Source organism: Phalacrocorax carbo, chromosome 5 (genome assembly GCF_963921805.1).
Source record: "Phalacrocorax carbo chromosome 5, bPhaCar2.1, whole genome shotgun sequence".
NCBI lineage: Eukaryota > Metazoa > Chordata > Aves > Suliformes > Phalacrocoracidae > Phalacrocorax > Phalacrocorax carbo.
The window spans coordinates 61,957,268-61,984,572 of NC_087517.1; the positions used below are offsets into that span (position 1 = coordinate 61,957,268).

The 27,305-nt window shown below is 37.1% G+C and overlaps 1 protein-coding gene across 1 annotated transcript in view; it reads right to left on the reverse strand.

Moving 5' to 3' along the window:
- SPON1 (spondin 1) overlaps positions 1-27,305 on the reverse strand; it is a 205,465-nt gene that overhangs the window by 132,296 nt on the left and 45,864 nt on the right. The window contains exons 4-5 of the mRNA XM_064452786.1: positions 6,256-6,329; positions 4,588-4,710 (exon numbers count right to left, since the gene is read on the reverse strand). Coding sequence (XP_064308856.1) covers positions 4,588-4,710; positions 6,256-6,329 — 197 coding nt within the window. The remainder of the gene's footprint in view (positions 1-4,587; positions 4,711-6,255; positions 6,330-27,305) is intronic.

Sequence of the window (27,305 nt, forward strand, 5' to 3'; positions counted from 1 at the left end):
AAAGAACTGCTCTTATTGCAAGTGACATAGCTGATTTTTCTGCTCCTGCATACTTAAATGATACACATCTCCTTCCCCCACCCTCACCCCAACCATTAGTAGGTGTTCCCTTTATTTAGGAAGGGGGTGAAAAGTAGATTTTGGTGCTTCTGTATTCACCTAGTTTCCTTGCTCAAATTTCCCATAGAGTAAGCATTGTAGAGCTAGGCAAAAGGATTCCTGTTCTTGTTTCTTATCTTGTTGAACAGAAAAAGAAAACAATGTAAAAGTTTAAAGAGAAAACGTTAGAGAAGTCTGATGAAATTGAAAAAAGAATCAAGCAGAAATAAGGAGTCACAGAAGTCCCACGGTACTGGAAATAAAAATGAATTCACTTAAGTGTCAAATTACACTCTGCAAAGTTATGGACTTAAAGGAAAGGATGAGAAAGTGAACTGCTCACATATGCAGACAGCCTGGTAACAGTGCAAAGACTGTAGGAGATGAGGGAGGCAGAATGATGGAATAAGACAATATTTAATGTTTTTCTTTGCAATGCAAAAGGAAGAGAGTAGCAGTAAAACCAGCTGAAAAGAAGAATAAATGAATGGAAAATGAATAATGAAGTAAACAAAAGGAATGCAAATTTAAGATGTGAAAGGTAGGACAATGAAATTGAAAAAGACAGTGTAGAGAATTGAATAGATAAAGTCAGATGCAGGAACCCAATCACAGGAGAATAGAAAATAGATTAGAAATAAAAAATGAACTCCAGTGGTAGGGGAAAAAGCCAGAAAAGTATAGCAAGCAGAACAGACGGATGAGGGGAGATGGCCTGGCAACACAGCAAACAGAGCTTCCATAGATTCCCTACTGCTAAACTTGGATCAAAATACACCTACTGCACTCTGAATTATAGTAGGCTTGATGTTTTCAGAGTCCATTAATGCTAATCAGTAATTGAGCCCCAAATGGAGAAAAAAACCAACTAAACCTCCTCCCCACCCAGGTAACAACTGAAGAGACTACAGTGTCAGAAGACAGTTTCTTGATCTAAGATCTAGCAATTGGTCCTTAAATATACAGTAGCACCTTGTCAAATCGTAAAGAGATACAGTCATTCAGCTCCAGTGATGGGACCACTAGTTTTGCCCATTCTTTCTTCCTAGCACACAGGTCTAACTATCTCACAAGTCACAATCAGCAGCTTTCCCTGAAAGAGAGTAAGTGACACTTACTGAAACTTATTGAAAGAGAAGGCTCCACATAGTCCCTACAAGAGAAAAACGTATCACCAGAGAGAGGAACCAGAGTGCCTTTAAGTCTTTAGTAAAAAGGATAAATAATTGTTCCATGTGCTCCAAAGCTTCTCATGCTCCCTAAACAGGTCAAGAACATCTGATGTCTTTGCAATCCAGAGCCCAGCCTTTTCCACTAAACACCTGTCCCTAAAGATATTGGCTCTGCTGAGAAAGCAGCTGGCCCACCTAATTGCCCAAATGAGCTCTTCAAAGTATATTGCATCTACCCTAAACCTGTTACAAAATCTGTACATTTGCAAGTGTTTCACTCCTCATCTTGAACCTTCCATTTTAATGAGAATGAAGAGATGACTTGATATAGTTTCTTAGTTCTTTTCCTCTAAACATCAAAGAACCTTCTCTGCATTAAATAATCTGAGCAGTACAAAGCCAGAGCTATTTTGCATCACCAGTCTGATGTCACTATCCAATTCCCAGGACAACAAACAGAATACTGACAGCTTTCCAATGGTGTTATTTCGCTTCCTTTTTTATGAGTAGTTTCTCAATTTACACACTTACAAGTGTATTTTTACATAAAGATCAAGTTGTAATCACAACTTGAGAGCATATCCTCTGACATCTTTCACAGGTGTGCCACATCAAATTATGATGGAGAGCATATATGTTTCTGTTATCGTACATGGGTGATACCCAGAGAGAAAAAATACGGACACAAGTTGGAACGCAGGAAGTTCCACCTCAATATGAGAAAAAACTTCTTCCCTGTGTGGGTGCCAGAGCAGCGGCACAGGCTGCCCAGGGAGGGTGTGGAGTCTCCTTCCCTGGAGACATTCAAAACCCGCCTGGACACGTTCCTGTGCCCCGGCTCTAGGTGTGCCTGCTCAAGCAGGGGGGTTGGACAAGATGATCTCCAGAGGTCCCTTCCAACCCCCACCATTCTGTGATTCTAAGCTACAGGACATATGTAAATACAAATCCTTCTGACTGGCAAAATGGGTTAGGAAATGTAATAGTTCCCCTTGAGCCAGATTTAATAACAACTAAATACTCGGCTTCCACTAGTCTTATTTTCGGGAGTTGTGATAACTTGCAAATATTAACTGAAAACCACGCTCGCTTTTTTCAAGCCTTAGATTACAAATCAGTTTAATTTTTTTTTCAGCCTGCGATTCATGAAAGAAAAATTATTTTAAGAATTAGGTTTTTAACCCTTTCTACACTGAGGTACACCTCTCTCCATTGACTCTATGCTTGGCACTCTTGGAACAAGACTGTGTTGCAGTGGTTTCATTCTAAGCAATGCTTTATAGAGTAGACGCGTCTGATAACCCCTAAACAGGCAATACATTTTTAAATTTCATGGAACAGAGGTATTTTAATTGCATTGGTATAATAAGTGTAAAATTATGTCTAATCCATGGAATCTGTGAAAACCTCAAAATAGTTTCCCAGAATTAAAAGTTTTGCACAGTGTCTTCTAGAAACATTTTTCTGTGACAGCAAAAGAAAATACTTCATTTGGCAAAAGCAGTTGTTTGGAGAAAAGCTAAGCAACAGAGTACATATTCTTTGGGGATTTTTAAAGCAAGTCAGAAAAGTTAAAGAAAAGACGCGAAATATAAGTTTTATGATCTGCTTTCTATTTCAGCAATACCGATAAGAGTAGAGCAGAATTTTTTATGTGATAGTTTGGCAAATAATTAGTGATTTACCTCATTCCATCATGAATAGTATTTTATTTTAATGTAATTACTGTGCAAGGTCAACATTTTCATGTCGATGACTAATTTTTATTTTTAGCATCACTACAACTGGATGAGATTGTTTCTCAACTTTCAGAAATTTCAGTGTAAAATCTTATAAGCTATTATTACTGGGCTTAATCATGCTAGCATTATATTGTTATTTTTTCACTTTTAATGTTTTACTTTAAAAAATGGAATGTAGTTCACCGGTTTGTAACTGGGGAGAGATAGCAGTCTAGAGAGTCAACTATTGTGCCAAACTATTGCAAATTGCTTACTTCCAGTTATGCACCCATACTCTTAATGTGTTCACTGATCTGGATTTAAAAGAAAAGGCCTTTTATCCCAAATATTACCTTGTTATGTCACACTAATTGAATAATTTTCAATCATTTTCTCATGCCCTATTTCTAACCACCAGCTGAATCCATACAAATAATGCATAAAAGCATCACACTCAGCAGATGTATAACCATTCAATTGCCTAAAAGAGCATTCCTGCAATTACTGGGTTTGGCTTATTTTATCTCCCATGTATTATGCTGACAAATAATATTTGAACAATGCTACATTCAACTTAAAATGTATGAGAGACTCAACATAAGCAATATTGCTTAGGCTGTTAAAACTGTGAGCTTATTGACACACAAACCATATTTGAGTTATATGATGATATTCTGACACTGTGACAATAATAAAAAAATAATTTACATATAAAGTCTATATAATAAACATCAGCCACATACAACATAACAAAGTTTAAACACCAGTAGGTGGGACTCATGTTCTCAAATAATTTCCTAGCCTTTATTGGCACAGACTGTGGAGTCAGTGATGAAAGAACAAATGCATACTGCTATGTTTTTGTAACTTTAGCTTGTTACAGTTACTTGGGTTATTGTAGCAAGAACACTGATTCTGTAGTTCAGAAACTTTAAAAACCCAAACAGGCAAAGCTCAGAATGTGTATTTTATCTGTCTATTCAACCAACAAAGACAAAGAAGATAGAATATTTTAAGATCTATTTATCTAAAAATTCAGGGCTCACCAAAACTAACTGCAATCTTTCAAAAGACTTTGAAGGAAAACACAGTATCCAGATTGGCATGACTGTAAAATCAAGATGTTAGTGTGTTGCCCATCCTTTGGGGCCTTTTTATACATTTATACATTATAAGCCAGTCTAAGCTTTCACCAAAAAAGCCAAAAAAGCAAACAAACAAAAACAACAAAAAACCCTCAAAACCCAAAACAAACACCACCATCCACCCGCCCTCCCCTCCCCCCCCCCCCCCCCCCCAAAAAAAAGAAAACCAGAAAAACTAACCTGTTGTCGCACCACAATGAAAATGTGAAAAATCTTGAAAATGGGATCTCATACACACCGCAGTTCAAACCATCAGGCAAATCAATAGATTTGTAATGTATAGCATCCACAGAAAGATCCATGGATTTTCAACACTGAATATAAGCAGTATTCCATACATGTCATAATTTATATTGCTGAGCTGTAAATATGTAATGTTGTCACACAACAAGCTCCAACCCTCTTCACAGTACCTATATGGTACAACAACAGTAAAAGAGTGATACTCACGTGGAAAATCTTTGGGATGAGTTTTTTCTGACCAGTTCCCATAAAAAGTTAGCCTGTACTTGGCAGTTCCACAGGCACAACAATCTAAAATTGGTTTGTCTGTCACACCTTCTGAGGCCGAGTCTGAAAAAGCACCAAAGTACCCATGGATAACGGTTACAACGCAAAATCAACAGATGACAGCAAAGTTGCCATAATAAATACTCCAGTAAATAGATCTGAGGTAAACCCATATTTTTTCATTGCATTTAAGCTGGGCTACACTAGGCACCAGGACCCTGAAATACCTGGATCATATTTATAAGTGGATGTAATGATTCAAATTGACACCAAGCTGAGCAGGAATGTTGATCTGCTCGAGGGTAGGAAGGCTCTGCAGAGGGACCTGGAGAAGCTGGCTGGCTGGGCTGAGGTCAATTTTATGAGGTTTAACAAGGCCAAGTACCGGGTCCTGCACTTTGGTCACAACAACCCCATGCAACCCTACAGTCTTGGGGAAGAGTAGCTGGAAAGCTGCTTGGCAGAGAAGGACCTGGGGGTGCTGGGTGACAGCCAGCCAAACATGAGCCAGCATGTGCCCAGGTGGCGAAGAAGGCCAGCAGCATCCTGGCTTCTATCAGGAATAGTGTGGCCAGCAGGAGCGGGGAGGGGATCGTGCCCCTGTACTCGGCACTGGTGAGGCCGCACCTTGAATACTGTGTGCAGTTTTGGGCCCCTCAGTACAAGAAGGACATTGAGGTGCTGGAGCGTGTCCAGAGAAGGGCAACGAAGCTGGTGAAGGGCCTGGAGAGCAGGTCTTGTGAGGAGCAGCTGAGGGAGCTGGGGTTGTCTAGTCTGGAGAAGAGGAGGCTGAGGGGAGACCTTATTGCTCTCTACAACTACCTGAGAGGAGGTTGTAGCGAGGTGGGTGTTGGACTCTTCTCCCAGGTCACTAGTGACAGAATGAGAGGAAATGGCTTCAAGCTGCATCAGGGGAGGTTTACATTGGATATTAGGAAAAATTTCTTTACTGACAGAGTGGTCAAGCACTGGCACAGGCTGCCCAGAGAGGTGGCAGAGTTACCATCCCTGGAGGTATTTAAAAGACATGTAGATGTGCCACTTCAGGGCATGGTTTAAGAGACGTGGTAGTGTTGTGTTGATGGTTGGACTTGATGATCCTAGGGGTCTTTTCCAACCTTAATGATTCCGTGATTCTAAGTCCACATTTTTAAATAAGAAGGAACCACTATTTCAGTTGTCTTTAGATTCAAAACAGGTTTCTTTCTGGTTCTTATCTGATACGAACAAAACCTCAGTTGATCTGATGAAAACACAATAGGCTTGAAATTTCTGGACAGCCAAAGCATCTAAATTCTCCAGTGGGATGCAATAGCCAACACCACTGCTTAGGTTTAGGAAAGGATGAAACAGCCCAGGATTCAATAAACTAAGTGCCCTGGAGACAAGTGAGTTTCACGTGAAGACCAGGTAAATCTAGGGGAAGGCAAGGAAGATTATATGAGGAAGAGTACATGTGATAAGGAAGAACATAACTGAATAGGAGATCCCAAATCTGAACCTGGATTAAACTGTTTAAGGCCTCAGAATTTTAGTTTGATATGATGACTTAAGATAAATAAGTAGAATATGACAAGAGGTCAAGAAAGATGGTTTATTTGACCATACCTTGTTCACAAATTCTTTTGGTGAGAGAACCCTCATCTTGAAAATAAATTATGCGCTTCTGCACAATACTGGCTCTATAAAGAAAAAAATAGTTTTAAATATATTTATTCCTTAAAGGAAGAAGAAAATGCATTATAAAGTAGCAAAAGGACAAAACAGGACTGCTAAGACGTAGGCACATTTCCTTCTTCTGCCAATACATATACACAATACAGGACTACAGACAGGGCATTTTTATTTCAACTTGCAATGGAATTTCGTTACATTTTAACAGAATTTTGGAATATTATTACCTCTAGAGAAGTGATCATAGTCATATGGTGAGGATCTGTGCTCTTGAAATGCCTGACAGTCAACTGAATATTCAATGTTTCAATCAAATCTTATATTAAAATACTGACATTATATTCAATTTCAGAAAAATAGTACAGCTAAAGCAAACAGCTGTTTGCAGGAAATTACCTGGCATCCTGAAGACATAAATACTTCTGATATATGACAGCAATTTAGTGCAAATATCATGTGAATCAGAAGTTAGAAAAAGAGCTAGCATAAGCTAAAGTCTTTGAAAGCAATTCAAAGGTTCCAAAAGACAAGGCACTTTAAAATTAATTAAATCTAGAATATTTTATTAAGATTTATAGTTCAAACAAAATGTAAGTTTATACACCTCAGTTTAGAAGAGGACAAGGAGGTTGAATCTTAAAACAATACAGGGAAAACCAGAGTGACTACACAAGTTTATTTTTTACAGCTGGAATTGTGCAGGTGAAATTTAGCTGATTTTCAGCCTCCCATCTGAGAGACCATAAATTGAATTTTGCATCAAAGATCTTCAAGTCAGCAAAGCACAAAGCCCAAGTTCCTCTTGCAGATTGGTATCATAACCACCATATGGTAAATGTCAAAAACAATAATCAACTGGAAAATATGTTCAAATGGCTCAGGTGACTCCTTTGAGTCCTAAATAAAGTTAACTAGCTTCTCTGACAATTTTTTAAACTGTAAAAATTTAATTCACATGTAAACTTTATCTTCTTTCTATAAGAAAACAGGCTTTGGTTAAAGTAAAAGACATTCTTTGGATAGACAGTTTTCTGAGGAGAACATGCTTTGGGAGCTGGCGCCCTTCTTTGTTTACCAGTAAGGGAGTACATTCTTCTAGCAATATTTGGTACCATCACTTGTATTTAAAACTCTAAATACCAAGGGCCATATCCTTGTATAACCTCAACTTTATAGTTAAATCATCATCTTGATCTCACTAGAGTTATTCCTCACTCATATCAGTTGAAGTGAGAAGAAAAAAATCATACTTTGTATGCTTAGTATTGTTGTTGTGGTGATGTAAACCTTTCTTTGACAATGTCCCACCCCTAAAATTATCAAAAATAAGGTGCAATTTTGCTGTGCTTTCTTTGCCAAGATGTAAAGTCAGAGTAGGACAGGAAGGATTCCTTCGTTTCACATTATAAAGCAGCCAGGAGAATAACTGGGGTTTGTAAACCTCTTAAAGCTAGACCAAACTGGAAAGGGTACAGAAACTACAGCTTGCTCTCATCCTTGATAGGGCTTGCATCTTCTAAAGGAAGATGTGATAAAGGACAATACAGGCAACCAACCAAGGCTGTGAAAAAACAGCATGAAACAGAAGAGCAAGACTGACTTTTACAAATAGCAAGGGCATGATCTGTCAGTATCTGGTGAAGGGGAACTCCTAGGCCTCAGCTTTATAAGGGAGTCTTTACAGTAGGAATAAATACGAGCCTGTAGCAAATAACAGAAAGTGAACAAAGCCTACAGTTAGTTAGATCTGTCTTTTATTAATATGAGAACTGTGAAGGGAGAATTTAAATGATGCCAGAAGAGATTGACCAAGTACATGAGAAGCAGAATGAAAGCTTTCTGAGAAATCTTTTTCAGGGTTTCTATCAAAAAACAAGGGGGGGGAAATAAAACAAACAAAACCACCAAAACAACCACTAGCAAGAACACAAGCCCAATGGCCAGCCTGTGACAGTGGCATGCTACCTTAGTTTTTCCAGCCTTAACATTCAAAACAAAGACAACTTTAAAGACTTTTTGGATGCTACACTGCAATTGGGAACCAATACTTTCACACAGACTCAGTGAAAAACATACAATTTTTAATACACAATCAATCATGGTTTTTCAAACACTGTACCATAAGACTAGAAAACAGTCACACAGGATGATTAATAAAATGTAAAGTAACAGCAACCTGAGCTGAAATGTAAATGTATCATCACAACTCACATATTGTCAAGTTGCTTTAACTTCTCATACACTGTCCAGTTACCAACAGCTGTCTTCCAGGATTGATACTAGGGCCAATAGCATCTTCACTGATGTCCTGAATGAAGGGGTGGAATGTAACCTCAACAAGTTTGCAGATGATACTAAATTGGGAGAGCAGCTGACATGCTAGAGGATAAGGCTACTATTTAGACAAGCAGTTCTGACAGACATGAGAAATGGGTTGGCATGAACCCTACGAAAAGTCAAAGGCAAAGTCTTGCACATAGGAAGGAATAATGCAGTTACAACAGTACAGTGCAGGGCATCTGCGAGGCAGAGAGCAACTTTGCAGGAAAGGCCTTGCGGGTCTTGGTGGACAAGCTGACTATGAGCCAGCAGCACACCATTGCAGCCAAGGCAGCCACTAGACTCCTGGGTGGTTTCAGCAAAAGCATAGCAACCCGGTCACAGAACATGATTTCTTCCCCTCCATTTGTTACTTGTGAGACCACATCTGGAGTACTACAGCCAGTTTTGAGCTGCCGAGTTAGAGAAAATCTTTGCATTACTAGAGGAAGTCCAGTGAAGACCCATCAAGATGGTTAGTGGAATGGAGCCCATGATGTCTGAGGAGAGGCTGAATTCACTCAGTCTAAAGAAAGTGTAAAGGAAGGATCTTACTGCTTCTTGTCTTCAACTACCTATCGGAAAAATACAGAAGAGGTAGAGCCAGATGCTTCTCAGAAGTGCATGGCGGTAGGATGCAAGGCAACAGGCAAGTGGGGACACAAGAAATGACATACAGATACAAGGAAAACTTTTCTCACCAGAAGGATGGTCTAAGTGATCAAACACTGGAACAAGCTGCCTAGACAGGCTGTGCAATCTCCATCCCTGAAGATATTCAAAACTTGATCAGACACATCCTTCAGCAACCTACTCAACATACCTGATGTAACAACACCTACTTTAAGCAGGCAGGTGAATTAAATGACTTCCAGATGTCACTTCCAACCTAAATTATTCTATGAATCTGTGCTTTAAATATAATTTTAAAAAACAGGTTTTCCAAAGCTTACTAAAAAAAAAAAACCACACACACACACAAAAAAACCCACAAACCAACCAAAAAAACCCCCAAAACCCCAACCACCAGACAAAACCGAAAACACTTAGAAAATCTAAACAAACAAGAAATTAGCTACTTGGTAAAGGAGGTCCTAAATCTGCAGATAAAAAAGATGAGTATTTAATTTCAGAAGCCATCATTTTAGAAACAAAATGTAGAAAGATCGTTAGAATCCTGAAGTGTACTTATATTATTCTTTTTGCTGCAGTTAGCTTATCACTGTGAAATGTCAAGGGAACAGTTCCTTTTCTAACAACAAAAGCTTTACAGTTTTCTGAGTCATTGTTTCTTCAGTTGTGTTTAAAATTATATATGGAGCCAATAATCTAAATGGGAGTTTTGTCACTGATTCCAAGTGGAACAGGATTGGTATATTAGATGGCTGCATAAATACCAAAAGCAGGCACACAGCTTTACAAATGCTCAGACAGAAACAATATTAATTTTAAATATTCATTGTTTTAATAATCAACTTGTAGACTGAAGACAGACCAAATATCTGATCAGTGTATTTGCCTAGTTTTTATCACTACCTTTTATTCCTTCCCCCCCCCACGTTTTATTCCTCTATAAAAGTTCTGATTCCAGCTAAGATTCTTTCCTTCAGTTTAGCTGCTTACAAAAACAGCTTAAAAATGGAATGGCAACTTACAGAGAGGTAAGAAAGCTTTTAAGAATTTACACAAGGTACACATCTGCTTAGTTTGCATAAATCCTTCCCACCATTTCCAGCATCTAGTGCTGTCTGAACTTTATGGGAAGGAGACCCAATTTCTTTCTCATGCTCATTAACAGATTTAAGTGGATCTCTGACTAATTTCTCTCTTTGACTACCAGCATACCATGGAATAAAAAAGAAAAAGGAAATATGACTCCAAAAATCTGTTTGTTTCATATTATCTTGAAAGTGATGCTCCTGGATTTGTATTAAAGCTTTTCCATCACCAAACTAAGGAGCAAAACCTTATGTTACAGGCACATATATACCTAGCAGCACCTGTTTTTCTTTAAAAAAAAGCTCCCAAAAATGTTACTTATTATTTCTATGTTGTAGTTCTCTCAACAAAATCAATGAATAGCTGGTAGCTTTTGTAATATTTGTTTTGACAATACTACTTCAGAATGTTCTAGGCTGGATAGAAGCAGGTGAGAGTCTCTGTCCTGTCTCAGTTCTGTCAGACCACATCAGAGCATGAGGGGTGGGAGTCTTGCCCTGAAAGGCTTCCCTGGAATAAGAAGATCCCCCTCCAGCATAGTTCCACAATGATTGTACCATCCTGCTGTGAAAAGCTCTACCGAAGCCACATAAATTGCATTTGGGATATTAACAAACAGGAAATGTCATAAACCATAAAAATTCAGAGCAGCCTTGGGAATACTCCAAGTCTTACCAGAAACAGAGGTTGTGGGGTTTTTTGGGTTTTGGGTTTTTTAGGTTTTGGGTTTGGTACCCCGCCCATAGAAGCAGCTTTAGGTCTTTTTCCCTACCCTTTTTGTCAAATCCTAGCATCAACAGAAATAGTCTTATTTTAAATTGCCTCTGTGGGTGTAATGATGTGACAAAAGAAGTAAAGAGGAGGATCTGTAAGAATTGTTCCTATCACATTTTTTAAGCTTACATCAAAACCATTAAGTTCAATATTAGAGTTACATTTTATTACAACAGGTTTTGGCAGAACTGGTGAGGAAACTTAAGTTTCACCTGGATATTGAGAAATAATCATAAACTACTGGATTAGAGATAGGAAATTTTTTCTGCTTTATAAGTAAACCTTGTCTTGCCCTTCCAGACATCAAAATTATTTTATTTAATTATTCCATGCCTTAATGATTTAATTACATTATTATAAGCTTTTTCCCACCCCAGAAAGCTACCGAGTACAATTATACCTAACAGGATGTCAAGTTCATTTGTATTTTTGGTTTTATTGTACATTCTTTCTTTCCAAAAGACCATTTACCATTTACTTTAGCATTAGAAGGAGAGCTGAAAACCACGTATTTACATCTACTGTAGTTTTGTTGGTACTAGTGGATTTATAATTCTAATGCATTATTTAGGACATATTCATTTTATTTCCTTCTGTGTTGTCCTACCAAATAAACCAACCCTACATTTCTGTCAAGCACTTACAAGGGTCAGGAAATGTGCAAAATCCCAGAAGTCTACAAACAACATTTACTTCTCTTTCTAATATTTAGGAGAGTTTTATTAAGAATAAATTAAAACTCCTCTGAAAGCATATACAACCCTTTAGCCATTAGATGCCCAGCAATTTTTACACTGGTAGGGTATTTGACAACTGCATCCTTCAAAACAATTTTTGACTAGGAGACTCTGCTCAGTCTCACCAAAGCACAAGCTCCATCTACACCAGAATCTCATTTTGTCACCAGCCATCACTGACGAGGGTCAGTAGTATTAAACCTTGCATGAAATTATTTCTTTGATACCTAACTTAGGAGCTAACACGGATGGTGCATTTTTTGTTGTTGTTTTGTTGTTTTTTTTTCATTTGTTTGTTTTTAAGTATGTTGGTAACATGGTTTGAGCAAACCAACCAGACTTGACATTTGATGTTGGATAAAACAGAGTAATATTAATGAGAAGTCTATCAGTGTGCCATAATTCAACATTTATGACCCTGCACAGGATGAGTGCCTTTTCTCTAATAGATTAGTTAGAAGAAAAATAACAAAAGCTGCTCACTTCTAAAAATTCAGTGCAAACGTATACACCAGAATATCCTACTTCAGTTTTATTTTTCAATATTTCACCCATACTGTCAGACAATATAACTGAGAGAAACCCCACAGCAAGAACAAAGTACTCTAAACTTGTCTTACAAATTTGCTCTAGCTTCAAAATCCTTTTGGTTGTCCTTCACACCATACTTGGGTCTGCCATCACACAAATACATGGGAGCTTACTGACTTTGGGACTGATTTGGCCGTCATATATAATACAACAAAAAGCTCTAAGGGAAAGCACAATTATATATGCTGCTATCTTGTATTTGTCCTCAGAAAATCCCTCTGTTCTTTGCTTGAATGGCCACAAGACATAAATATTAAATCTAAAATCTTCAGGATAAAAACTCAAACTGACAAAATGATTTCTGACATATACGCTACACCTATTACTTGCAAAGAAAACCCACCAAAGGCAAAAAAGATGAAAGAATGAGTTTGTCTAGGACTCTGGAGAAAATTTCACATTGCTTAAAGCCCATTGCTATTCGTGGGCTGTATCTTCACCAGGTGAAGGTAGCCACCATTTTTTGTAGCAAGTACCATCTCCTTGAATTTCAAAACCAAGCATTATAAATTATATTGTAAAGAAAAGCCAGAAAAGATTGGGTAGGACTGGATAGTTGGAAGATATATTAATTTTGTTATTCTAAGTACTGGTCTTGTCTGGTAGATGGAAACAATCTAACAAAGGTGGGAGCACAGTTTTTATTAAGCTAGTGAGCCCAAAGTCATATTACCTGACAGTCATATTCACTGAGCTAACTTGTGATAAGAACCGATGCAAAGCACTTTTGTATTAAGTAAAAAATCCTAAAATCAAAATGAAAAATTAAAACAAAACATAAAAGGTATCAAGCATTGTTTTATTTCTGCTTAAAATGTCTATGAAACCTGTATGACACTCACCCGCTTGCACGGGGAACTCAGAGACTTGATTCTTCTGGATGTTGAGGAGAAGCAAGAAAAGAAAGAGGCAACCATACCCTCATTTTCAGTCTGTATCCTGCTTTACCTGCTATGCCAGGATGTGGCAGAAAGGAAACCACACAGGCAAAGGTCACATTTCAAACCCTCCCACATGTGCTACTCTTCACCAGTCCTCAAGTTCCTTGCTGTCACTACTTGTCCTCTGTTAATTTCACCATTATTGCACAGCAAGTGTGGACAGCTGTTACACAGCAAAAACCATATTTTCCCTTTTACAATATTTCTTTAAATCTTTATATCCTAAGCATAATCCCCTCCCCTCTTGAGCCACTTTCCCCCACTCCAAGTTGGGGGGTTAAAAAAAAAACCACGATTTTTTTATATTGTATTAAAAAACCAAAATAAGAAAAAGTTAAACATCAGCATGAGTACCCAGTTAATGAAGCCTGAAAAAATTCCCCAAAGCTTTAGAAAAATTGTTCTAAACCTTTAATATCCTTAGGGGATTCAGGAAGGAAAGAAGAGAATTTGTAGATAAAACCAAAAATATCAGAGCTGTCATTCTCCAACTATTGTTTTGGAAAAGGTGTCAACTAGCAATATACTGAAGTTATGTTTTAATGAGGAAATTATTTGCTTGTACAGACAATAATTGTATGTCAAGAGCAACATCCTAACCAGGTCCACCCACTTGTAAAATACTGATTACTAGGTATTCAGTAGCAGGAATCCAAACTGGAATAAAGTTTTTTTCAAATCCAGAAAAATATTCACCTCATTTCAGTTAACAGGAGCCTGAAGGTTAAAGCTCCACAATTAACAGAGCAAATTAACACCCACTGAAACTAAGCTAACTTCATTTGGTATTAAAATGCTTAATACTACTTCTTAAAACAGACCTTAATATTATGAAGGTATTTGCCTATGGAAGTTTAATTTTGATGCAGTACCTTTAGTACTTAAGTCTGGTACCACAAATCCACTAGAACTGAATCTGTAACCTTCAGGAGGAGAAACTTGCTATTTCCTTAGCACAGTTGAAACACACATTTCAGCTTTCCAGAATTAATACCTGTAACAGCCAAATCTCTTCTACCTGAGCTTTCACTGACAGCTGAGACTTCAGCGTACTGAAGATTCAAACAGCTAATGCCGGGAGACACTGCTTGTTTACACTAAAAGACATGAGTGCAGAGAAATGAAAGGACCAGTAGAGATCTGTAACTTTTCCACTTTCCTTATTCTGAAGGGGGACAGTATATGGGAAGAAGGCCCATTCAAATTGTCTTTGAAAAATAGCTGAAAGACCACCCTGCTCATGTCACACATAATTATCAAAGAATGATCAAATTAATCCATGAAATTATCCTACATCATTACAGAGGTTTTCACCAAGCTTCTCCTCTTAGTCCTTGTTCAACATCTGCTACAAGATGTTTGTGGCTGAGAACAATGTTAGGGTGGCGTCTCTAGATCATACAATTATTCTGGTCACAAAAATTAGTTACAGTGAGGATTTGTAGCAAATATTGTTGCAAAACTTTGGTACAAAGATTTTTGGAGAATGCAATGGCAGGGAACTGGTACAACATTGGTTTTGCTCTTCCTGCTTCAGCCCTAAAAATGCCAAATTCCATACAACCTTCTTGTGTCTAATTAGCTGCTACACCAGTAGCACTGGTAGCAGTTTGGTACAAGAGTTCAAAAGAACAAGCTGGCCCCAGTAACCTATGAGTACATAAAAGGAGCAATACCAGAGCTGTGTTCTTCAGTCTATGTTTGAGAATGCTTAGCAGCTGCTTGGACAATACAAAAATGAAATATTGGCACGTACTGTCCCTATCAAGATTCATGTAAGATGCCTCCTTTAAAGTATACTCTGCCAGGATCACTGTCAGGAAGCACAGGACTTCCAAGACTTCTATTGTTTTGTGGACATTAATACTAATGAACCACAGATTAGCCTCAGAAACTTTCAGTAACCTGATCTCTTTTATTGTGCCCTAATCAATACGGGAACAGAAGGTCAATGCCCAATAATTTACAAACAACACCTACACATGGGATTGAGGAAGATTTTTAAGGATTTCAGTACAAAGTTACAGCACAAATCACCTTTGGTTCACTGGTGGAGTTTCAAAGTATATTGATAAAAACAGTGCCCAGGGCATGCACGCCTTGAACCTGAATGGAACAACACACAAGGAACACTCTAAGCAGGTCAGCCCAGCAGACTACAGTAATTCTTGAAGTTTAAATATAACAAAAGGCTGAGTTGGTTGTGATTTTACCTGACTCAGATTATTGTGTGAAGAGAACATGATATTGGATGTTTGACTAGGTTAGAAGGTAAAGGACTGGGGACAGTTATTTTTGAATAAGGGTTGGTGCAGAAGAGATTTACAAGCACGGGTTGTCATGGGGGTCAGCTGTGAATTAGGCATCTAAAGGCTCAAAGGAATAAGAATCAGAAAGCTGAATAAGATGATAAGTTAGATTCAACACCTAAAACATCAGACAGCCTCGGACAAATGATGTAAACAGTAATGGCTGTTACTAGAGCACAGCAGAAAAAAAAGGACCAAACAAGTAAATGGAGAAAGAAATGTTAAACACGTTACATGAAAATTAGAAAAATACTCTTAGGGTTAAAGAAATAGTAATGTTGAAAGGTACAGAAACAGGTGTTAGGAAATGAATCAAAAATTGTCCGAGATATGCATAGGCAAGGCAAGAACAAAGTCTAGCCTTATCGCTTCGCTGCAACAGTGAGTTGTCAGACTGTGGATGGGATTACATATAGATTATATACAATAGCTCCCCAAAACAGGCTGGGGTGATGAAACTCCTTGGAAATGACTGATTCCTTCTCAAGGTGGTTTGAAGCCTTTCTTATAAAACAACATATAGCAGCAGGGAGAGGGGGAAAACCCAACAGTTTCAAGAAGCCTTTTGCCTCCGTGGGGCTTCTGAAGCCTTGTTGACCTAGATAAAGGTCACCATTTCATGGAGGAGATGATTACATCTACGCTTAGAGGATCAGGGATTAAGCAAAAGCTACAGAGTTTGTATCTCCCTCAATCATCAGGACAAAGACAGCACATGAATAGAACTATTAAAAGGAGCATTGTGAACTGTAGTAATGGAAAGGATTAAGATGATAAATTACCCTTCCTATTAGCAACTTCGAGAAGCAGGCATAGGCTAGGAACTGGAATCCAGCCCTACCAAGTTTTATTTGAAACAAAAGTGCAGTTAATTAGATTCTTAAGTTCATTACAACCTCTGAGAGGGAGATGTTTCAATGTGGATAGTTGAAATACACAAAGTGTGATTAGAAATATAGGAGGAAATAGAGCAAGGGATCAGGCATTGTAGAGTCAAGCAGGGGTGCTCCTTCAGATGTGTGTATGGTAAAAGTGAATTGATTTCGATTTTGAGATTGACACCCAAACAGTGCAATTTAAACTTTTCCAATAGTTGGTTTAGTTTTCAAAACTGAAGCAACAAGGAAAACAAATCTCCTGATCTTCAAGACAAAAACATAAGGTAAACATATCTGTTTTTTTAGGGGGCAGTGACTTGTGCCTACCAAACATTTACACATAAAAAGAGACTAGAAAGATATATGCTTTGAAAATTAAAAACTTACAATTATCGGATACACTGATGTTGGGGGTGTTTCGAAAACCTAGATGAGCCCTGCAATCTGATGCTGTTGTTGATTGTGTCCTCTGTTGAGGACTGACCTTTTACTGAAATCAATTACTAACTTCAGTTTCTCTTAATCAGAAGAGAATCACAGCCTGAATTTCTTCTGATGCATGAGTAGCCACTGGAAAACTGGGAAATTCTAAGGCCAGCACTTAAAACTTTATTCTTACTGAGCCAAGTTCCTTACTGATAAAGACAATGCAGAAAGCACAGATCCAAGTATCTGTGAAATGTGTCTCCTCTTCATGAGTTTAGTGTTATTTTATTTACTTGCCTGAACATATTTAGTACTTTGTGAGTAGAGTTATGTGTGGCAGAAATATAGACTACTACTATAAAACTTGCAAGAATAAAGAGCTATTTGTGTTTCTTCACTCTCCTGAAGACAATGCTTTGCCCATAATTTATTCAGAGAAATTAGGTAAATGACTGTTCATTAGCATTTATTATCTAAAGCAACTCTGATGCAAAAAGATAATTTCTTTATGAACTGTCATGAAACAGTGGTACCTCAATACATGGCGTCATCTTTGCAGTGTGGAACATTTTTCTATTTTGTATACAAGTTCTTTGTCTCACCATCTATTTACTTCAGCAAAAAACTGCAAGGCATTTGCAGCATGAGAGGCCACACTTTTCTTCTATGTACAGAACAAGTGTTTATTCCATTTTCAGAGCAATCTGTCAGAAGAAACATTATGATAGGTAATCCGGAGAACTTGGATGAGTTGTTGGTACATATTAAGGGTATCACCAGGCTACATACACTGTCTGTGCAGTGAGCAAGTGTCAAGCTCATTATCCTCCTAACAAACAGAGCTGATGCCTTCTCTAGACACAGGCCCCTAAGTCTGCAAGCCTGTCCTTTCTGCAGCAAATGAAAACCCAGAAACCTTTAAAGAAATCATGTGTGCTTCCTGGTGCATTGCAAGACTTCAAACTAAATTTTGCTGAAGCAGTGGACTGAGCAACAAATCCATTTCTTCAGGAAAGCAGTGCAAAAAGTATTCAGACGTCTCCTGTCCAGATAGCAAAGATACTTAATGCATATCTAATGAAGCAGAAAAGATAGAAAAAGTAGGTACCTAATTACTGCACAGAAAAGAAAAGAATGGCCTACCCATTTAGAATTTCAATCCTTTCACAAATCCCTTCCAAAAAATTGTCAAACCAGGCAAGTATGAAGATAAGAATCAATTCAACAGTCAGTAAAACATGAAGAAAAATTCCTTTTCTAGGTATGTTTTTCCTTTCATAATTTCTAATGAATTGCAAAAATACGTGTAGCTGCTCCTTTAAGGAAACAAATCAGAATTGATTTTGTAGTGCTTCATATGAAAAAAATGAATCAAGATAAATACCATGTTCGGGTTCTGAGACCCTTATTTATACAATACATCACTTTTATAGAGTCTCCAGTTAATATATTTTAATCCACTGAGAGTTTAAATACTATTCAATATAAGTAAGGGTGGCAGAATCTGACACTTTGTTAATTCAGCCATTTGCCTTTCATACTGAAATATAGCTGTGCTTGAAATTTTAACTGTAAAACGTGCTATGCGGAGCTGTTCTAGATTGTTGTGCACATGCAGACAATTCAGCAAATATTGAACTCAGCATGCTAGAAAAATTTTGCTAACACATAAAATTTCATACAAAACAGCACACCCATTATAGCTTCTTAAATTTAACTGCAGGTTTACTTACATAGAATCATATATCCTCACAGAAACACATAGACTTGAAATATCTGAACAAGGTGCAAATGACCAGTAAGATGTGCCATCTTTATGACTAATTTAGATTAAACTTTGTAACATCTAAAAATTGCCGAAGTGTTGTAGGATTGAACCATGGTTGTGGTTTAACCCGAGCCAGCAACTAAGCACCACACAGCCACTCGCTCACTCCCCCACCCCTGGTAGGACAGGGGAAGAATCTGAAGGGTAAAAGTAAGAAAACTCGTGGGCTGAGATAAAGACAGTTTAACAGATAAAGAAAAGTCACACACACAAGCAAAGCAAAACAAGGAATTCATTCCCTACTTCCCACCGGCAGGCAGGAGTTCAGCCATCTCCAGGAAAGCAGGGCTCCATCACACGTAACGGTGACTTGGGAAAAGAAACGTCATCACTCCAAAAGTACCTCCCTTCCTTCTTCCTCCCCCAGCTTTGACGCCATGGTGTGGGACATCCCTGGGGTCAGTTGGGGCCAGCTCTCCTGGCTGTGTCCCCTCCCAGCTCCTTGTGCCCCCCCAGCCCGCTCGCTGGTGGGGTGGGGTGAGGGGCAGGAAAGGCCTTGACTCTGTGTCAGCCCTGCTCAGCAGTAACTGAAACATCCCTGGGTTATCAGCACTGTTTTCAGCACAAACCCAAAACATGGCCCCATACTATCCTCTATGAAGAAAACTAACTCCATCCCAGCCAAAACCAGCACAACCATACACTGCTAACTTAAACTCTCGTCTGGGTCTATAGACATTCTGAATAACGGAGGATCTTGCCAAGATATTCTAACAGCACTTTCTGTTAAAGCCTCCTAGTCACTGGGCACATACTGGATAAAACAATTGGTTACTAAAACTAAAAATTAACCACATTATGTTACTGAGCTTTTTCATTACCTCGTTTCATCACTAGACCAAATTTGCCCTTCACTTTTGTTGATGTGAAATCAGTATACTATTACACTACTGTAAATAATATTATGTTTGTATGACAGTGGGACCACTGGTGCACCAATTTTAATATAGAGACAAAAATATCTATCTGTAAACTGTAGAAATAGTATGACATTTTGATTAATAAATAAAATACGCATTTTTAAAACGTAGCGCACTACATTAAAATAACCCCTTCAGTTCCTGACATAAGACAAATCACTTCTTTAACATGAGTTACCATGCATTTAGAAAGCTTAATTTTAGTTCATGCAGTTACCAAAAAAAAAAAAATTTAAAACATTCAGTAATAAAAAATGAGAACACTTTTCATGTCATCAAAAGCAACTCTGCTTTATGTTTTGAAAGATAATCAAATTATGGCTATCATGATTATTTCTATTCCTTTCCTCTCTTTGTTTCCCCTCAAAAATTGACAATGGCACTGAAGTCAAGTTAAACATCTGTTTGTAAAATAAACTGGAGTGCTACTGACAGCTGCTGCCGAATGGCAAATGTTCTACAGCTGTCTAGCTCCTAAATTAACAATGATTTTCATTTACAAACAGCAAACAACAAGAAAATTATGGAGGTTTTTTATTTCATCCCACTACTTGAAATTTATGAAATTGCAGACTCTACTACAGACTTAGCCAGAAATAAGTCAAAATTTACTGTTTTATTTCCCCACTTACTGGGAGGAAAATTCACACAAAATCAGATTTCAGTGCAAGATACTTCAGAGAACTTCCCTCCTTACACGTCTTAAATCCTTTTGCATCTCCAGGATATGTAAATAATAGGTAATAATAATTCTCTGAGGATTTATCTTTCTCCAACACGAATCTTCTCAATAAAAAATACTAATTTAAAAAATTTCATTATTTTTTTACATCTTTTTAGATTTGTAAATACTCAGATACATCAAACTGGCAGATTTTTTCAAAATTTTTTAAAAAATGCTTACATATAATTACGTCAGAACTAGATGGCAGGATTTTTAGACAGCAATGTTCATATGTTTAAAACAAATTAATTTGCTTTTTCATATGTTTAGAACTCAGCTGGAACTCACTGATGAGTTTCAAGTTCAGTGTGGTTTTGCATACTTTCATTTATAACTTGAACGATGGACTAGAGAACAAGTTACTGACCGCAGACAGTATCAAGCTGCAGTTGCTTAAAATGCAAAATAGTTCATAAACCTAAGGAATTCTGAAAAGAACGGTAATAACATAATGTTAGACGCAAAGTCCTAGTTTTAGATAAGGGTAATTATTTGCACAAAGACAAAAAGGAAAAAGTCAATGAGAGAAGTATTTGATAGCAGGATGAAGGGAGTCTAGTAGGTCAGGGGCTGAACACAAGTAAATGTTATTCTTTTACCAAAAACAGCAAACACTACGGTGGAAGCACTTTCTCTAAGACCGTGTGGAGTCATGTAAGGCATCTGTAGGATTAGAATGCCCAGTTCTGAGTACCACAGTTCAAGGACTAATGAGAACAATCAGATATCTAGAAGGGGAAAAATATTGAAGGAACTGGGGTTGAGTAGCAGAAAAGAAGACTGAAGGAAGGCATGGGTTGAAAAGAGGGTTACAGCACCTGAGAATGAGGGGCATCAGAGGAACCAGTTTAGAAAAACAGCAGCAATGACAGGTAAGTATTGGCACCACTGCCTGATGGCGACTGCCAAGGCTCCATCGACCTTTAAGATGAACAGAGGTGGGCAGGGACAACCCAAACATAGCACACCCTACTGTCGTACTGTTGTCAGACAGTAAAAGACTTGGACATTTCACGAAAGCCCCTTCTAACATCTTTTGCTACGGCTTCCCTCTTTATCTTCAAGTTTTGGATCAGAAAGTAGAATTACTAGAAAGCACTATACCTGCCTTGATACTTCATAGGATTTTTCTTAGCACACAATTTAAGTACATAGCAAGTATCCTTAGAACAGCGTTGAGAATGTAAAAAGACCAAGAAATTCAGCATATGTAATAGTTCGGAAGTAAAAGTCAGTTTTGAACACCCCATATATCTTTGCTGAGTACCAAATGAGAATCCAATTGACCTCTCATCAGTTCTGCGTTTGAGTTTGTGTCAACTGTTAACCTTAATGATTAATCTTAATTGCAGTATTTCCCCAGAAAGTCTGGAGAAAACACAGCAATAATCAAAAAGAGAACTGATATGAGTGTCTTATCATAAAGTATGTTGTACTTTTCTAATGCCTGCATTCCTACCCCACTGCACAAAGGAGACAATTTTTTAATTCTTTGTAAAACAGCTTGTTTTACAAAAATACAAGTATATTTGCAAAATAATTACCATATGGACCAATGAAAGCAATTGCATGTTACTTCCATTTACCACAAAATGTGGTGTAACACTGATTTTTAAAAAATAAAAAATATGAAATTATCATAGGCATTTTCAGGGTACCATGTGAAACAGTTAAAAATATTATCTTTCCTAATAAATCCATAACTATATTTTCCCATCACTAGAGAAAAGACCATCATCCTCTCCTTACTCTTTTTTTACCCTATCTTGGTTTTTTTATTGCTTTGCATTCCTCAAGAAATAAACTCATCTTTCATTAGCAAAACTATTAAGCTGCTTTGCAACACTATGCCCTTGCAAACAAAATAGCATATGAATGAATCTAGATAGATTTTATAGGATTACTATATTAATTGTGCTGTTAAAAAGATTATTAAGAATGTAAAATTACAAGAAAATCCATTTACACTTTCTGAATTCATGCGCTCCCATTGTGAATTAAACAATATTAAATCTGTAAGAAAAGTGAAAGTGAAACAGATTTTTGTTTTAAATGTGGTTGTGTTTAGTCAGTAGATCCAGGGGGCTGGTACTGTATATATTAAAATACAAATATGCATTTTTACAATCTAACATTAGAGCTGCTATAAATATAGGAGCTGTATAGAAATGCAGAAGGTTATTCTTTCCTAATACAAGTAAAATCTCTGTGGATGTTTAGCCTAAAAAATGAAATACAGGCCTGTAAGTTAGTTACATTGCAAAGTTTAAACTTTTGTCTTATTTATTTTACAAAAAAAAAAAAAAGTAAAAATATAGCTGGATAAAGAAAACATTTAAATTATTTTTAATGAATTAGAACAGTACAATACTAGCACATAATCTTTTTTATCTTGCAGTGTTTCATAAAGAGTCACTGGCCTCTGGTTGCTTTTGAGAAAGCAGAGGCATTGAAAAATGAGTTGAGCTGTACATGATAACCCAGTATGAAAGACAGGAAAGGACCCAAATCTGCTCAATTCCAATCTGTGTCCCTAGCCATTTAAAGCTGTGCACATTTCTGTTACAACAACTCCGAAAGGTGAAGAATGGGGAAAAATAAAAGCAGGTCAAAAGAATTGCATATAGAAAATTAGTACTTTTTCTGTATATCAAAGGTTGTATTTGTTCTGAGGACTGTTAGGATGTATAGATATATCTTAGATATTTATCTTAATTGTGTAGAAATACCTGAAGAGTCTACATAAATTACATTATTTAAGTTATGCACAAAGAAATATTAAGCTACACTGCTACTATCTCTATCAAAAATGAAGTTCAGAAGCTACTGTTGTTTTGTGGTAGTTAACCAGAAGATACAGATTTTTTTTTGTTGTTCTTAAACTACTAGTAGAGGAATTTTGATCGTTTCTCTGCATGCAGAAGACATTAATTCTACTGGGAAAAAATCAATATAGCTGTTTCTAATGTGAGAACTGTTATCATCTATTGTTTCATGAACAGCATATCATTGTTACTGAGAGCTCTTGCTAGGCAAGGAAGGCAGATTGTTCTCTACTTTTTCTTGGCCATTATATTTAGTCATAATGGAAAGCCTTTAGTAAATGCTTTATAAGTGTGCTCAATGTCTCCAGTATTCGTATTCTAATAAACAGGTAAAATCGTTGACATATGAGTATCTGGACAATCACACAGGAAGACTGAAAGGATAAATGCAAAAGACCGAATAACAAGATTAATATCCAGTTCAAAAAAGCAGAGGTTTTTTGTTGTTTGTTTTTACACCTTGAATATTTAGAGGCATAATTTCGTAGTGAACTCCTCACAGCTCTTCAGCTATGTACTAGTAGCTCATCTGCCTCAAAATAAACAGTGTGGTTTTTCAGTAAGTACAAACCCACAAATCTCTTTTTCAAGAAATACAACCCACAAGTATTCAGGAATCCTAAAAGAATGTGTAAAATCATCATATTTCACATTTTGTAACAAATAGGAGGCATTTAAAGAATACATCCCATGTAAAGCATTTAAGGAAACACCCAATTAAGCATAAAGAAAAAGACTTGAGCTATATATTACTCAGGTAAGTATCCCAACAAATCAAGGAAAATTGTACGTATTGGGCTAAGTACAGACTAGCAAAGAAAAGAAAACATTTTAGTGGTGAGAGCAACAAAGAGGAGCAAAGTATCTACTTATACTGTTTAATCACCTTTGTCTAGTAACCTGAATAACTTAAAACCTTGCCTCACATCTCTTCCCTCTGCCACCTCATAGGTACTGATGAGGAATGCGGGACAAGCCTGAAAAGTAGCACACAAATTTGTCAGCAGTAACTGTACACCATTCTTTCTTCTTTATTGTTTTTTAAGTTCAATTCTGTGATCATCTATCAGGTGTTCCTTTTACATGACTGGCAATTTCAAAAGTAGTACTGTAGCTTCCACCCATTTAAAGGAGTCTGACACCGACCTCATTGACAGCTGGAACTTCCTTCTGGTAGGAGTAAATTTGTGCAACTTGTTTTTGCAATAGAGAATCATAATATCAACACTTTTAGTAAGAGAGATTAATTCTGAAATACATTTTATTCTGACCATTTAAATTTGGCATTTCTGATAAACACTTTTCTTAATGCAGTGTTATTGAGTTGGTCATATACTAATTTACACACCACAGAGCTGCTCTTGTGTTTTGTGGGGCTTGTTACCCAGATGCCTTGCACTCTGTTTCTGGCCCAAGGACTCCCTGGCTGGATCTCATCATGAGTTTTGAGTGTAGAGAAGAGATTTGGCTGCATATCAAGACAGTTTCAGTGTATATATGTAGTTATGAACTCATGGTGTTTTTAACATTTGGTTGCTTTACATTTGGTTCTTATTTTAGTCTTTCCAACATCACATTTCAGTGTAGTGTTTACTCAGAGTGAGATGCCAAGTGACCTGAATGAATATTATGCTTGAATTTACAAGAAATAAAAAATTACATGTTCAAAAAGCTCTAGGTGGAGTTCATTCACCCTTACAACTTTGAAGGCTTGAGAGCAAGGGGACTGCCAGAATCCATGCAGAGGTTGGAAACTGAGTATTATATCCAAGGCATAGACCCATGGACTAGAATTAAATTTGTCCTTGTAGCTATGATATCTTTGCTACAATAGCACAACTAAACGAAAACCAATGTAATTAAAATCATGAAGATAATGACATATGCAGAAAAACAATAAGTTCAGAATTTTCCTCAAAAATTAGAAAACACTTCCCTGGAGATGGCTCAGAAAACATTTCCAGAAGAATACAGCAGACATTGTGACAAATACAGCGGATTTCTGCTGGTAATAAACACTATCTACAGATACCAGATTTTAATTTGTTGGTTATTTAAGCATGATACGTATAGCAGAAATAACTTGTCAGCAAGAACTTTTGTTACATTTACTACACAAGACACATCCATTGCCTGAGAACTCCTTTATTCCATTAGCCAGCCAGAGAACCGGGGTTCCTTTTCTAAATGGTAAACTGAATATAACTTATCTGCATGTGGCCATTATTTACTACATTAAAAATTTATCTCAGACAGTGAAAATCACCATATGTTGAAGGAGAACAAAATAATTACTATCTAGCAATACTTGGCTCTTCATGAGATCTACACCAGCTGACAGATTTAATCAATTTGGATATTAAGAAGATTCTCCCTACCATGAAATTTTAATATATAAAACCTAAGACGATTTACAAAATTTTCTTTACTCTTGTTTTATATTACAGAATTCTAAAAGTGCTTGAAAACTATTTTGTTCTGTATCTTCCATCAATTACACGGGTCAGACCTTTACCTGCTTGTTCAGTACCACATTGAACAGAGACATTTTATGTTGAATACAATTAACCAGTCGAATCTAGAAATCTGGGGCTAAAAATGGCCTAAAAGAGGCAATTCTCCATCACTGTTAAGAAATTTTTAATAAACATTTATTGTATATTCTTGTCAATGGTGTAAATCACTTATTAGAATCCATATTTAAGACTTTCCTTGTTAAGCTACAGAAATCTCCATTTGCTGTTCTTTTTACAGAATTAAGTAGTCTTCGAATATTAGCTGTCAGATATAAAACCAAAAATGGTCATGTATGCTGTTCTACTTCTGCTGAAAAGCAGAACATGCTAAAATCAAGCATGACAGCCTACATGCAGAAAAAAGTTTTTAAAAGTTAAAACCATTTTCAGACTTACTTAGACAAAATATTACACTGAAAATTTCTCCACTTCCATGTGATGGTGTAAAAACCATCAGGCTCTGCCACTGCTCAACTGTCTATATAATTATAATTTATATAAATTGCACATAACAAAAATAAATATCTCTCTAGAAAGTTTTAACAGTAGGCTTTCAAAGATGCTAGAAAGCAAATGCATTCTGAAGAGCCCAGAAATCCAGTAAATAAGTTTTAGAATATAAATTTTTATCTGAAGGTGAAAGAAATTACCTGTTCCTCCCATATTGCCACATGGCACCTTAGCGTCCAATCAACCACAAAGAACAAGGGAAAATAAACAGGCATAGAAAGATTAAATGTTGCATTGTGAACACGAAAACAGGTAGACTGCACACAGCATGACAGCTCAGAATGGTCCAAATAGATGTTTTTAATCATAGAAGCAAGAAAGTTCTGGCTCATGCTGATATTTGGGTAGCTTCTGAAGCTAGCACAGAGGCTGAGGCAGCCAAGTTAATCCTTATTGTTAAGATCTGAGTGCATTCTGTCGATTTATCTTTTTATAACAACTTTGTTCCACATAGCAAAACTTTCTATTCAAGTACCTAGGGCTGTGATGATGCTGACTACACTAACCGGCAGCCGACGATGCATTCTATTTTGATTAGGTCATTCTAAAAATCAAGGTGCTTAAAATTGTCTTGCAGTACATGGGACCATCCTCAAAGTGATATGCCGTTTCTCCATTTCATCCACCTGCAAAAAATCATTTTATGAGCTGGTATGCTGGAGTCTGAGTACCTTTCTATAACTGGATTTAGCTGCACAGTGTTCCTAGAATACATCAGGCAACTAGAAAGAGGGCTTAAAGCTTGAGGGTCTCTCAAGCAATACATAACCTCTAAGCAAAGTCTTCTGTCTTGTGTAGTCAGTAAGACTCAAGCATAGGCTTAAATGCTTGGACAAATAGAGCCTCAGCTGTTGTTTGCACCCCAGAAGTATATTCAGCACACTGGCAGTTTCAATGAAGAGTCTAGAAGGATTCAAACCTTTAGGCTATTTCACTGTCATCACTTAGTGGGAATGAAGAGAATGGA